The 14,578-nt window shown below is 55.2% G+C and overlaps 1 protein-coding gene across 2 annotated transcripts in view; it reads right to left on the bottom strand.

Moving 5' to 3' along the window:
• Positions 1-305: 305 nt before the first annotated feature.
• LOC142910681 (coxsackievirus and adenovirus receptor homolog) overlaps positions 306-14,578 on the bottom strand; it is a 107,817-nt gene continuing 93,544 nt past the window's right edge. Inside the window, exons 5-7 of one of the 2 annotated variants that reach the window (XM_076060063.1) lie at positions 10,377-10,524; positions 9,098-9,137; positions 2,390-2,479 (exon numbers count right to left, since the gene is read on the bottom strand). In XM_076060063.1, the coding sequence (XP_075916178.1) occupies positions 2,474-2,479; positions 9,098-9,137; positions 10,377-10,524 (194 nt within the window). In that variant the 3' untranslated portion in view covers positions 2,390-2,473. Of the gene's footprint in view, positions 2,480-9,097; positions 9,138-10,376; positions 10,525-14,578 lie in introns of both variants that reach the window. The other variant, XM_076060062.1, reaches the window with a different exon arrangement.

Genomic DNA, 14,578 nt, shown 5'->3' with positions numbered 1-14,578 from the left:
AGTCCTGGTGCTACAACACACAAAGACCCCCAGTGTAACGAGCAGCGCCTACGAAGGCCGGCACAGAACAAGAGGGGGTGGGTGGCCGGCACCACGCCCGGCCGCCTTTGTCTCCCTCGAGGCCGATGTATACGCACTGCACCAGGTTACTCATTTAAGGCTAAGTCGACCTAGGGGGTTGCCCAGGACCGGATAACAAAAAATCGTCGCCGGTGCCGGTGGCCGTGAGCGGGAAGTGAACTGTGGGTCGCCGGGTTCGCAGTGCAGCGTGGCGCTAACCGCTGCGCCACCGCTCCGCACCTCCGGCTAGCGCACGGCCGGCTACGTACAAGGAACGAAACTGGTGGACTGCTCCACAAGTCTGGCTGTCGACCTGATGAAGCCGGTTGTAATTACTGGCGAAACGTCACGGCACTCGGATTGTAAATGTTGTGGCTTGGCTCTGCCCCTCCCCCAGTAGGGATGTGGAATCTCCACCACCGACTGTGCACCCCACACACCACTTGTTTTGAGCGTTGACACGGAATACATTTTTTTGCAAATTTCCGCGTAAAAATTTAATGACGTCAACTAAAACAACGAAACGAATAGACGACTGTGCACAATCAAACACGCGCACAACCGGTGACGAATTTTGCCACGTTCTGTTGACGTTGACAACCCTTGCTCGTCGGCTGCGTCCGGTGGTTGGCGGGTCTTTCACGACGCGTTTAAATATTCACGCCGTCTAACCCCCAAAACACCTCCGTTGCGGATATCGGTCGTGAAAGCCTCCTAAAGGAACCCGTTGACTTTGACCCACCGCCGTGACCCACCGTGTTCTGGGTTCAACACGAAAGGAAAAAGCGTCACTGTGTGTGACGCCCAGAGGCTTCGCCCGAGGCAAGGCCGGTGAACTTCCAGACCACAAGAGGCAACTCACCCCCCCAGCCTCCCCCCTTCTCTATTCAATGCGGGTTCCTCCCACCCCCTCAGCTCGACACGAAACTCCACAGCAACACGGCAAGTTGCAGAACGTGCACCGTCACCACCGTCACGGTGTAGAACGTGACACTGTCACTGTGTACACCGTCACCACCGTCACGGTGTACAACGTGCACCGTCACCGTGTAGAACGTGCACCGTCACCACCGTCAAGGTGTACAACGTGCACCGTCACCGTGTAGAACGTGCACCGTCACCACCATCACCGTGTACAACGTGCACTGTCACGGTGTAGAGCGTGACACCGTCACGGTGTAGAACGTGCACCGTCACCACCGTCACGGTGTAGAACGTGCACCGTCACCACCGTCACGGTGTAGAGCGTGCACCATCACCACCGTCACGGTGTACAACGTGCACCGTCACCGTGTACAACGTGTCCCGTCGCTACGCGCCTGTTATACCGCGGAATGCGGCGCCGTTGCCGGGAGCGTGCCGACCACCGCCACCCGCTTGCGATGCCGCGCCGAGCGAGCGAATCGACGGGGCTCAACGTTGGACTCGCGAACCAAATTTTGGGCTCGCCAACAAAGCGACTTCGGGAACGGCCCCTCTGGAACCCAAACTCGCTTGCGAGCGGACGGAGTCACCCGCGACAAGCCAATTGCAGCCTCGCGAAGGCCGGAAACCCCCTCGCCGTGCCCCGCCCACCCCAACAGGCCACGCCCCCCTCGTCTGCCGCACGGCGGTTTGGCTCGCGATAAGCCGCGGGGTAAAATTGTGCAATTTATTTATTTATTTTTTAAAGCAAAAATCGACAGATTTTAAGATTCGATTCTCTAATCCGGAACCCCCCCGACACTGAACAAACCTTTCGCCCAACTCGCTCGCCCGCCCGCCCTGCCGATTCCACCATCGACCGATCACGCGTCGGGGTGGAGGGGGAGGCGGGCGAGAGAGGCGCGCGGCACGTTCGCCGCTGGGAGCTACGCGCTGACAAAATTGAAATCGTGATCGCACGTCTAACCGGAACCGCCACCACCCCCACCGCTACCCACTCTCCCTCTCTCTCTCTCCGGATTACCGTTCGGCGATTCGCGGCGGCGACGACGTTCACCGCCTGACGCGTCGTTCCGCCTTCGTTTGAAACGTCGCTTTCGTTTACCGGGTCCGCGACGCGACGCCAACGGAGGGCTCCCGACGCCGCCGATTCAATCGGGCTTCGGGGGTCTCTCGCTCGCCGTCCCACAAGCCCCCCCCCACCCCCGCCCCCCCCCCTCCGAGAACCGGGAGCGAGCCGAGAGGTCGCCGCCGCACGACGGAACGGCGACGCTCTCACGGGCCGCTCTCCCCCCCCCTCGCGCCGGAGGAGGCCCCGGCCCCCGCGCGGCCCTCCGCTCGCCCGTGGGGCGACCCGCCCGGGGACCGGCGGAGCGCCGGGAGGCCGTCGGGGGGCGCCGGTGCCGGGAGGCCGACGGAGGCGCCGGTGCCGGGCGGGTCGCGGGTCGCGGGCGTGGGCGGGCGGCACATCGACACGGGGGGGCAGTCGTCAATCCTGCGGTGGGAGGTGAGGGAGGTGAGGGAGGTGAGGGAGGTGAGGGAGGGAGGTGAGGGAGGTGAGGGAGGTGAGGGAGGGAGGTGAGGGAGGTGAGGTGAGGGAGGTGAGGGAGGTGAGGGAGGTGAGGGAGGTGAGGTGAGGTGAGGGAGGTGAGGGAGGTGAGGGAGGGAGGTGAGGGAGGTGAGAGAGGGAGGTGAGGGAGGTGAGGTGAGGGAGGTGAGGGAGGTGAGGGAGGGAGGTGAGGTGAGGGAGGGGAGGTGAGGGAGGTGAGGTGAGGTGAGGGAGGGGAGGTGAGGGAGGTGAGGGAGGTGAGGGAGGTGAGGGAGGGAGGTGAGGTGAGGGAGGTGAGGGAGGGAGGTGAGAGAGGTGAGGTGAGGGAGGGAGGGAGGGAGGGAGGGAGGGAGGTGAGGTGAGGTGAGGGAGGTGAGGGAGGTGAGGGAGGTGAGGGAGGTGAGGGAGGGAGGTGAGGGAGGTGAGGGAGGTGAGAGAGGGAGGTGAGGGAGGTGAGGGAGGGAGGTGAGAGAGGTGAGGTGAGGTGAGGGAGGGAGGTGAGGGAGGTGAGGGAGGGAGGTGAGGGAGGTGAGGGAGGTGAGGGAGGTGAGGGAGGTGAGGTGAGGGAGGTGAGGGAGGTGAGGGAGGTGAGGGAGGAAGGTGAGGTGAGGGAGGTGAGAGAGGGAGGTGAGGGAGGTGAGGGAGGGAGGTGAGGGAGGTGAGGGAGGTGAGGGAGGGAGGTGAGGGAGGTGAGGGAGGTGAGGGAGGGAGGTGAGGTGAGGGAGGGGAGGTGAGGGAGGTGATGGGGGGTGAGGTGAGGGAGGGGAGGTGAGGGAGGTGAGGGAGGAGAGGGAGGTGAGGGAGGTGAGGGAGGGAGGTGAGGGAGGTGAGGTGAGGTGAGGGAGGGGAGGTGAGGGAGGTGAGGGAGGGAGGTGAGGTGAGGGAGGTGAGGGAGGGAGGTGAGGGAGGTGAGGGAGGGAGGTGAGGGAGGTGAGGGAGGTGAGGTGAGGGAGGTGAGTGAGGTGAGGGAGGTGAGGGAGAGAGGGAGGTGAGGTGAGGTGAGGGAGATAAGGTGAGGGAGGTGAGGGAGGTGAGGGAGGGAGGTGAGGGAGGTGAGGGAGGTGAGGTGAGGGAGGTGAGGGAGGTGAGGGAGGGAGGTGAGGTGAGGGAGGTGAGAAAGGGAGGTGAGGGAGGTGAGGTGAGGGAGGTGAGTGAGGTGAGGGAGGTGAGGGAGAGAGGGAGGTGAGGTGAGGTGAGGGAGGTAAGGTGAGGGAGGTGAGGAGGAGGTGAGGGAAGGAGGTGAGGGAGGTGAGGGAGGTGAGGGAGGTGAGGTGCGGGAGGTGAGGGAGGTGAGGGAGGGAGGTGAGGTGAGGGAGGTGAGAAAGGGAGGTGAGGGAGGTGAGGGAGGTGAGGGAGGGAGGTGAGGGAGGTGAGGGAGGGAGGTGAGGTGAGGGAGGTGAGAAAGGGAGGTGAGGGAGGTGAGGGAGGTGAGGGAGGGAGGTGAGGTGAGGGAGGTGAGGTGCGGGAGGTGAGTGAGGTGAGGGAGGTGAGGGAGAGAGGGAGGTGAGGTGAGGTGAGGGAGGTAAGGTGAGGGAGGTGAAGGAGGTGAGGGAGGGAGGTGAGGGAGGTGAGGTGAGGTGAGGGAGGTGAGGGAGGTGAGGGAGGGAGGGAGGTGAGGGAGGTGAAGGAGGTGAGGTGAGAGAGGGAGGTGAGGGAGGTGAGGGAGAGAGGTGAGGGAGGTGAGGGAGGGAGGTGAGGGAGGTGAGGGAGGTGAGGGAGATGAGGGAGGTGAGGGAGGTGAGGGAGGTGAGGTGAGGTGAGGGAGGTGAGGGAGGTGAGGGAGGTGAGAGAGGTGAGGGAGGTGAGGGAGGTGAGAGATGGAGGTGAGGTGAGGGAGGTGAGGGAGGTGAAGGAGGTGAGGTGAGAGAGGGAGGTGAGGGAGGTGAGGGAGAGAGGGAGGGAGTTAGCATATAATTTAGCATTGAAATGGCTGAGTGATTAGCTTGTGACTGGTCACAGAAATAGCTATGTTAAAAGTTAAAGCATACACATCCGCAGAGGCACCCCTTGACAAAGGAATTAGCATAGAATTTAGCATTGAAATAGCTAAGTTAAAGCATACACATCCGCAGAGGCACCCCTTGACAAAGGAATTAGCATAGAATTTAGCATTGAAATAGCTGAGTGATTAGCTTGTAACTGGTCACAGAAATAGCTATGTTAAAGTCAGAGCATACACATTCACCGAGGCACTTAGTACAAATCAAACAGGAGAATTTAGCATTGAAATAACTAGGCGAATTTCGCATTGAAATAACTGAGTGATTAGCTAGTGACTGGTCACAGAAATGGCTATGTTGAAGTCAATGCCTACACATCTGAGCTATTCAAAGTACTATATAGTGAACCAATAAAAAACTAAAATATAAATTACCTTAATGTTATCAATAAACTCTATATTCTCCAATCAGCTAAGCTACCAACAATAAGTCGTTATATATCACAATGCTATATGGCGAAAAAATGGGTGGATTCTTACTCTCAACTTTAGCAACACGGATAGCTACGGGCCCCGTTCAGACGGACGAGTTCATCCATGGTCGGAACAGAGGAGGGGGAGAGAGACAGCTGCGAGGCGCTATTATACTCTATGTTGTAAACAATACCATTAACCGTGGTGTGAGAGGTATTAAGAGTCAAGGCTGGCGAAAGAGCTGCGGTCTGAAGGTCATCGTAAAATACAATTAATTAAGAACAGAAATGGTTTAAAACATCTTTCCAATGGTTACTAAGCCAGAATCCATCCTCTCGGTTGAAATTGTCTCTGTGCTTGTATATGTGAATGGCCTCATGAACGAATCTCTCATGGTAGCCGGTTGGTTTGCAAAGAACCTCCGTCTTGGAGAAGTCAATGTCATGTGAGCCCACTGAATTATAACAGTGATCTTCCACGGCAGAGGAGTTCGTTCTATCGTGTTTCAAGTCTGCTTTATGTTCGCGGATGCGGTCCGAGATATGTCGTTTGGTTTCTCCAATGTAGCTACTACCACAGAGGCACTTTAGTTTGTAAACGCCCGGGTACTGTATGTCTGGAACAGCATCTTTCACAGATGGAATTAAATCACGGATTTTATGTTCTGTGTTGAATCGGACCTGGATCTTGTGTTTATTCAGGATTTTGGAGCTCTTTTTAGTGACCCCTGCAATGTAGGGTAAGGTGATGGTTTTGAGTGGCTCCACAAGAGGATCCTACTTCATGACTGGAGTGATGGCTTTGCGGATTGTGTAGTCGGAGTAACCATTAGCCCTGAGAGCCTGGTGTACGTGCTTGAGTTCACTGGTAATGTGTTCCTGGTCGGCAATGCATTGGGCTCTATGGTATAGAGTCTTGGTGAGGGAGTTCTTCTGGGATGGATGGTGGTGGGAATCCGGTTTCAAGTAAGCATCTGTATGGGTAGCTTTCCTGTAGACAGAGTGGCTCATTGAACCATCATGTCTTATTTTAATTAAGACATCCAAAAAGGGTAGTTTGCCATCTTTTTCGACCTCCATGGTAAATCTGATGGCTGGGTGTATGGAATTGATGTGGTCGCGGAATTGGTCTAGAGCAGGCTGGCCATGTGGCCAGATGACAAAGGTGTCATCAACGTACCTCTTCCATAAGGTCGTGCGTAGAGTGGCAGTCTGGATGGCGTCAGTTTCAAATTTTTCCATGAATACGTTGGCTAAAACCGGAGATAGGGGGGAGCCCATTGGGGTGCCCTCAGTTTGTTTGTTGAAAGCTCCATTCCAGGTGAAGTATGTGTTGGTTAAGCAATGTCTCACCAGGGGGGGTACATCAGTTTGCAGTCCTTGATGAACCAGGTCTTCAATGATAGCGATGGTGTCAGGTACCGGGACTTTGGTGAACAAGGACACCACATCAAAACTGACAAGCAGGTCGTCTGGGGACAGGGAAATGCCTTTGATTGTCGATACCAGGTGAGTAGAATTTAGTACCGCAGAGGTGGTTTTTCCAGTGAAAGGTCGCAGTATATCAGCAAGAAAACGTGCCAGTTTGTAGGTGGGGGAGTTGATAGTAGAGACGATGGGACGAAGGGGTGTATCTTCTTTGTGTATCTTTGGAAGGCCATATAATCTTGGTGGTCTGGCAGCAGAGGGTTTCAACGAGAACTGTTTGATCTCATCAATTAATGCTGTTGAATCAGAGATGATTTTGTTCGTTTTGGTGACCAGGCTGTTGGTGGGATCTCTTTTTATTTTTGTATAGCTGCCATCGTTGAGTAGTTCTTGAATTTTGTTGTTATATTCTGTTTTGTCCATGATGACAGTGGCATTGCCCTTGTCGGCTGAGAGGACGACAATATCATCCCTCTTTTTTAATTGAGATAATTCAAAACGTTCGTCTTTGCTGATATACTGCGACCTTTCACTGGTAAAACCACCTCTGCGGTACTAAACTCTACTCACCTGGTATTGACAATCAAAGGCATTTCCCTGTCCCCAGACGACCTGCTTGTCAGTTTTGATGTGGTGTCCTTGTTCACCAAAGTCCCGGTACCTGACACCATCGCTATCATTGAAGACCTGGTTCATCAAGGACTGCATAATGATGTACCCCCCCTGGTGAGACATTGCTTAACCAACACATACTTCACCTGGAATGGAACTTTCTACAAACAAACTGAGGGCACGCCAATGGGCTCCCCCCTATCTCCGGTTGTAGCCAACGAATTCATGGAAAAATTTGAAACTGACGCCATCCAGACTGCCACTCTACGCCCGACCTTATGGAAGAGGTACGTTGATGACACCTTTGTCATCTGGCCACATGGCCAGCCTGCTCGAGACCAATTCCGCGACCACATCAATTCCATACACCCAGCCATCAGATTTACCATGGAGGTCGAAAAAGATGGCAAACTACCCTTTTTGGATGTCTTAATTAAAATAAGACATGATGGTTCAATGAGCCACTCTGTCTACAGGAAAGCTACCCATACAGATGCTTACTTGAAACCGGATTCCCACCACCATCCATCCCAGAAGAACTCCCTCACCAAGACTCTATACCATAGAGCCCAATGCATTGCCGACCAGGAACACATTACCAGTGAACTCAAGCACGTACACCAGGCTCTCAGGGCTAATGGTTACTCCGACTACACAATCCGCAAAGCCATCACTCCAGTCATGAAGTAGGATCCTCTTGTGGAGCCACTCAAAACCATCACCTTACCCTACATTGCAGGGGTCACTAAAAAGATCTCCAAAATCCTGAATAAACACAAGATCCAGGTCCGATTCAACACAGTACATAAAATCCGTGATTTAGTTCCATCTGTAAAAGATGCTGTTCCAGACATACAGTACCCGGGCGTTTACAAACTAAAGTGGCTCTGTGGTAGTAGCTACATTGGAGAAACCAAACGACATATCTCGGACCGCATCCGCGAACATAAAGCAGACTTGAAACACGGTAGAACGAACTCCTCTGCCGTGGCAGATCACTGTTATAATTCAGTGGGCTCACATGACATTGACTTCTCCAAGACGGAGGTTCTTTGCAAACCAACCGGCTACCATGAGAGATTCGTTCATGAGGCCATTCACATATACAAGCACAGAGACAATTTCAACCGAGAAGATGGATTCTGGCTTAGTAAGCATTGGAAAGATGTTTAAAACCATTTCTGTTCTTAATTAATTGTATTTTACGATGACCTTCAGACCGCAGCTCTTTCGTCAGCCTTGACTCTTAATACCTCTCACACCACGGTTAATGGTATGGTTTACAACATGGAGTATAATAGCGCCTCGCAGCTGTCTCTCTCCCCCTCCTCTGTTCCGACCATGGATGAACTCGTCCGTCTGAACGGGACCCGTAGCTATCCGTGTTGCTAAAGTTGAGGGTAAGAATCCACCCATTTTTTCGCCATATAGCATTGTGATATATAACGACTTATTGTTGGTAGCTTAGCTGATTGGAGAATATAGAGTTTATTGATAACATTAAGGTAATTTATATTTTAGTTTTTTATTGGTTCACTATATAGTACTGTGAATAGCTCAGATGTGTAGGCCTTGACTTCAACATAGCCATTTCTGTGACCAGTCACTAGCTAATCACTCAGTTATTTCAATGCTAAATTCGCCTAGTTATTTCAATGCTAAATTCTCCTGTTTGATTTGTACTAAGTGCCTCGGTGAATGTGTATGCTCTGACTTTAACATAGCTATTTCTGCGACCAGTTACAAGCTAATCACTCAGCTATTTCAATGCTAAATTCTATGCTAATTCCTTTGTCAAGGGGTGCCTCTGCGGATGTGTATGCTTTAACTTTTAACATAGCCATTTCTGTGACCAGTCACAAGCTAATCACTCAGCCATTTCAATGCTAAATTATATGCTAATTCTTTTGTCAAGGCGCTTTGTTTCCTCTCACACAGCTTAAAGGTCGTGATCTGAACGTGGCTTTTTCACTCCAGCGCTGTCCTACCAGACAGTCTCGTCCCTTCACCTGATGAAGGCCGCTTGTGTTGTGGCCGAAACGTCGTGAGAATATTATTGCGTTATATCATTTGATCAATTTATTATTTTATTCTCATTCTACGTGACTTTACCGAAAGAACCAAAGAAGATGAATCATTGCAGTTACGAAAGCTTTAAATCGAAATTTAGAGGGAGGGAGGTGAGGGAGGTGAGGGAGGTGAGGGAGAGAGGGAGGGAGGTGAGGGAGGGGATCAGACAAACGTCCATCTGTTAAAGTCACGACTGCTCAGAATCTCAGAATCAAGAATGTGTATTCAGGCTGTAGGAGGAAAGGAATCCGATGAGCTCTGAAGCTCTCTTTCACCGAGGTGCAGTGAGGGCAGGGGCTCAGCGAGTTGATGCTCACACACACACGGACGCTTCCACTTGCTGGAGTTTGTCCTCCGACTGTCACCGTCCGAGAATCTCAGGCAGATTCGGACCAACGCTGCTGCTGCAGCTGTGCGAGTGGGCGAGTGAGTCAGTGGGCGAGTGAGTCAGTGGGCGAGTGTGGTCAGTGGGCGAGTGAGTCAGTGGGCGAGTGGGTCAGTGGGTGAGTGAGTCAGTGGGTCAGTGGGCGAGTGGGTCAGTGGGCGAGTGGGTGAGTGGGTCAGTGGGCGAGTGGGCGAGTGGGTCAGTGGGCGAGTGGGTCAGTGGGTCAGTGGGCGAGTGGGTCAGTGGGCGAGTGGGTGAGTGGGTCAGTGGGCGAGTGGGTCAGTGGGCGAGTGGGCGAGTGAGTCAGTGGGCGAGTGAGTCAGTGGGCTAGTGGGTCAGTGGGCGAGTGGGCGAGTGGGTCAGTGGGCGAGTGGGTCAGTGGGCGAGTGGGTCAGAGGCCGAGTGGGCGAATGGGTCAGTGGGCGAGTGGGTGAGTGGGTCAGTGGGCGAGTGGGTCAGTGGGCGAGTGGGTCAGTGGGCGAGTGGGTCAGAGGCCGAGTTGGCGAATGGGTCAGTGGGCGAGTGGGTGAGTGGGTCAGTGGGCGAGTGGGTCAGTGGGCGAGTGGGTCAGTGGGCGAGTGGGTCAGTGGGCGAGTGAGTCAGTGGGCGAGTGGGTCAGTGGGTCAGTGGGCGAGTGGGCGAGTGGGTCAGTGGGCGAGTGGGCGAGTGTGTCAGTGGGCGACTGAGTCAGTGGGCAAGTGGGCGAGTGGGCGAGTGATTCAGTGGGCGAGTAGGCGAGTGGGCGAGTGGGTCAGTGGGCGAGTGAGTCAGTGGGTCAGTGGGCGAGTGGGTCAGTGGGCGAGTGAGTCAGTGGGTGAGTGAGTCAGTGGGCGAGTGGGTCAGTGGCCGAGCGAGCAGGTAAGCGAGCGGGTAAAGCAAGTGAGCGGGCGGCCCGGGCTAGCGGGCGGGCGAGCGAGCGAGCGGGTGGGCCCTCACCGGATGTCGTTGTGGCGGTAGTCTCGGTCCCACGCCGCCTTGCGCTTGAGCAGCGGGTACAGGACGAGGAAGCCGATGGCGGCGACGACGACGAGGAGGAGGAGCACGCCCATCACGGCGCCCGTCACGACGCCGGCGTTAGCGCTCGCTGCACACGACACGATCACCCACACACGCGTAACCTTCACAGACTGTAGGGGAAAGTGCTGTCTGTAACAGACTGTAGGGGCAAGTGCTGTCTCTAACAGACTGTAGGGGCAAGTGCTGTCTGTAACAGATTGTAGGGGCGAGTGCTGCCTGTAACAGACTGTAGGGGCAAGTGCTGTCTGTAACAGACTGTAGGGGAAAGTGCTGGCTGTAACAGACTGTAGGGGCAAGTGCTGTCTGTAACAGACTGTAGGGGAAAGTGCTGTCTGTAACAGACTGTCAGGGCGAGTGCTGTCTGTAACAGACTGTAGGGGAAAGTGCTGTCTGTAACAGACTGTAGGGGCAAGTGCTGTTAGCGAGCAGCAGCAGCTATGAAAGCCGGAACGGTACACGAGGGGGTGGGTGGCCAGCACCACGCCCGGCCGCCTTTGTCTCCCCAGTGGCGATGTTTACACACCGCACCAGGTACTCATTTGAGGCCGTGTCGACCGAGCGGAGGCCCAGGGACCGGTTCAGATAATGGTCACCGGCGGTGTTGGCCGTGAGCGGGAATCGAACCCCGGGTCGCCGGGTTCGTAGCACAGCCACACGCACACACACACACACGTACACACAACAACCGCCATTCGCCACTAAGTGGCGGTGACGTCACCACGACGCTTGTGCCAGGCTATGTGTACCCTGAGGCCACGTGAAGTGTCGAACGCCCGCTGGCAGGAGGTCACGGGGCAGACCCAGGTGCCACGGGTCGACTGACTGAGATGACTGGCTGATGCACCACCTGTGCCCCCTACTGTGCCAACCTGCTGTGCTTTAGCCACCCGGCGCTCCGCTCGTTGTTCTGAGCGTCGCTCCTCCGCCCTCCGTTGTTGTTGGAGGGCGACTGCCTCCAACTGCCCAGTAGCATCCTTCACGAGCCTCCTCCACAGAGGCCGATCTTGACACCGCTGGTACCAGTCATCGGCAAGTCCACTCAGCTCCACGTCCTCCTGTACCACATCACTCCATCTCTTCTCTAGCCCGTGCCGCGCCCGCTTAGCCCCCTCAATCCGGCCAAACAAAAGCTGTTTCGGCATGCGGTGGCTGGGCATGCGGGCTACATGACCCAGCCATCGCAGCCTTGCCTGCCGGAGGAGCTCACCGATGGGACCCTGCCCAGATCTTCGAAGGATTTGTGAGCTCCTCACACAATCCAGTCTGGTTAAACCCAGGATGGATCGTAGGCAGGCCAGCCTAAATGTTTCTAACCGGCGAAGATGTTCCATTAGGGGGGTCCACGTTTCGCAAGCGTAGAGAAGGGAGGGAATGACCGTGGCCGAGAAGACCTGAAGCTTAGTGCGGAGCGACAGACCAGGTAGCTTCCACACAGCGTTACGCAACCGATGAAAAGATATTGCCGCTCGACTGATTCGGAGTGAGACCTCTGCTGTTAAACTGGAGCCAGTCATAAGCACACTGCCCAGGTATGGGAAACTCTCCACTCTCTCCACAACTGCCCCATCACCGATTGGGAGTTGTGGGGGTGGAGTGTCCGATGGTACAAAATACCCAGGCAGGTGCTTAGTTTTGGTGGGGCTGATGGTAAGGCCCCACCTCTTAGTGGCACGCTCCAGTCTCAGCAGCAGCGTCTCCAACTCCTCCTCTGACTGAGCAGCTATTACCAAGTCATCAGCATACATAACGTGGTTGAGCAATAGGGAGCCATCCCTTGACCGCACCCGGGCATCGATTAGCCTCCCATTATATCTGTACCATATGGAGATTCCCCCGGTACAGCTATTGAAGGCTTCACGAACTACGTGGTCAAAATAGATGTTAAATAATGTGGGAGCCAGAGGACATCCCTGTCGCACCCCAAGGTGTACAGGGAATGGCTCTGACTCCCGGCCACGTAGTTTTACCCGGGCCCGCTCACCATCATGAAGGTCCTTAATGATCGTGAGCAGAGGGTCAGGTACTCCAAAAGCACGAAGAACGACCCAGAGCCCAGGCCTACTGATGGTATCATAGGCCTTGACCAGGTCAATAAAGCAGAGATGTAGGTCTTGTTGGAATTCCCTACACCTCTGCTGTAGCAGACGGACAGAAAATATGGCATCTGTGCAGGACCGCCCTTTCCTGCAACCGCATTGGGGCTCCGCAAGCCTCTCCTCAGCGTGCCTGGCAAGGCGATGCTGAATAATCCTTGCCAGGACCTTTCCCGGCACACTGAGGAGTGAGATGCCCCTGTAGTTGTTACAGTCTGTGCGGTCCCCCTTCTTAAAAAGGGGGACCACCTGGGCATCCTTCCAATCCTGCGGAACCCGTCCAGTGGTCCAGACTGTTGTTATGATGTCATATAGGGCAGTCTGTGCACAAACGCCACCCTCCCTCAGCATTTCGCTTGGGAGATCATCTCTGCCCGCTGCCTTTCCTGGTCTCAGACTCCGGATCGCCTTCAATACTTCCTCAGCAGATGGCGCCTCAGCCAGCCACTCACAGGGGGTGACTTCATCCAATATTTGAGGCACCGCAGCCTCAGCAGGGTCATCCTCACTTTGTGCCACGATGTTTTCCTGGCTGAGGGATTTTCCCTCCCCCAGGACCTCACAGAAATGCTCAGCAAATCTGCGAACCTGTTCCTGGGGGTCGGAAATTGGATCACCGTTTTTTCCCCTAATGATGGTAATAGGTGTGGCGCTGCAGGTTACTTTTTTGATGGAGTTAAATAGAGATTTGTGATCACGGGCCACTGAGGCAGACTCCATCTCCTCAGCAACCCGCGACCACCACCCATCCTTGCAGCGCCTCACGGCTCTCCGAACCTCCGAGCGAAGGCTGCGGTAAGCCTCCTCATTCTCTGACTTGGGATTCTGTAGCCGATGACAGTGGGCCTGTCGCTTTTTCTCAACCATCGTGAACAACTCCTCTGTCATCCAGGGTGTCTGGGGAGGTCTGGACCGCGTACCCAAAGCAGCCATTGCAGCTGCATGAGTCACAGTCCTAAACCTTACCCTCGACATCAGGAGGAGTCGGGGACGATGCCAATCCCAGCCGCAAGCGATGATGAAATTCTCGCTTGCAACTTTCATCAGATAACTGAGACCAGGCCACGTTAGGTTGGAATGGGGTCCTGGGTGTACACCCACCACCGGAGTGGAAGAATGGCAGGCGCATCTTACAGATGACTAGTCGATGGTCAGAGGGCAGATCAGCTCCACGGTAGGTCCTGGTGTCAAGGACATGGGCTCGCATTCGCTGGTCCGTCACTATGTAGTCCAGCAGATGTTCTTGCTTGGACCCGGCATGCATCCATGATGTTGTGTGGATGCGCCGATGCCGGAACAGCGTGTTGGTAATTACAAGCCCATGGGCTGCACAAAAATCTAGCAGCCTCCTACCGTTGTTATTGAGCTGATCTGGCCCATGCCCTCCAATCACTCCAGACCAGGTGCCAGTATCATAACCAACTCGGGCATTGAAGTCACCCAACATGATGACTCTATCCCGAGGGGCCACTTTAGCCAGCACCTGTGACAGGTCATAGAAGGCATCTGACTCATCGGCTTTGCCTGCATCCCTCCACGGATGTTCATCTTCGGTGGGGGCATAAGTAACCACGACCACCATTCCTCGCCTCCGGTTGATGGGAAGGCGAGCCCAAAGTAGCCTGGGGCTTACAGCTTCCCACACCTCACCGCCACGCTCCCACGCCCCCTTCATTCTTTTGTTCAAAAGAAGACCCACACCCTGTTGTTTGGCAGTCTGCTGCCCCGAGTAGAGGACTGTCCACCCCTCATGGTGGCAGGAGCCAGAGCCGGTCCACCGGACCTCCTGAATGCCGCATAGATCCAGGCGGTACCGGTCCAGCTCCCGACAGAGGAGTGGCAGCCTCTCCTCTGCAGTGAGCGTTCGAACATTCCACGCGGCCAACCGTAGTGGCTTTTCGTTGTTTCTGGAGTAGCCCCGAGGGTAGGTATTCAATCTCCTGGCTCCGCCAATTGGGGTTTGGGCAGGAGACGTCATAGACGCCTGGCCCCCCGGGGCCTCCGGCACAAGCTTAGTTGTTACATATT

The sequence above is a fragment of the Petromyzon marinus genome, unplaced genomic scaffold (assembly GCF_048934315.1).
Source record: "Petromyzon marinus isolate PM22_M1 ecotype Great Lakes invasive population unplaced genomic scaffold, UKy_Petmar_22M1.pri1.0 PM_G_Scaffold_15, whole genome shotgun sequence".
Classification (NCBI taxonomy): Eukaryota; Metazoa; Chordata; class Hyperoartia; order Petromyzontiformes; family Petromyzontidae; genus Petromyzon; species Petromyzon marinus.
Note: the sequence above shows the minus strand (reverse complement) of the source record. Positions and strands in the feature narration are given on the sequence as shown.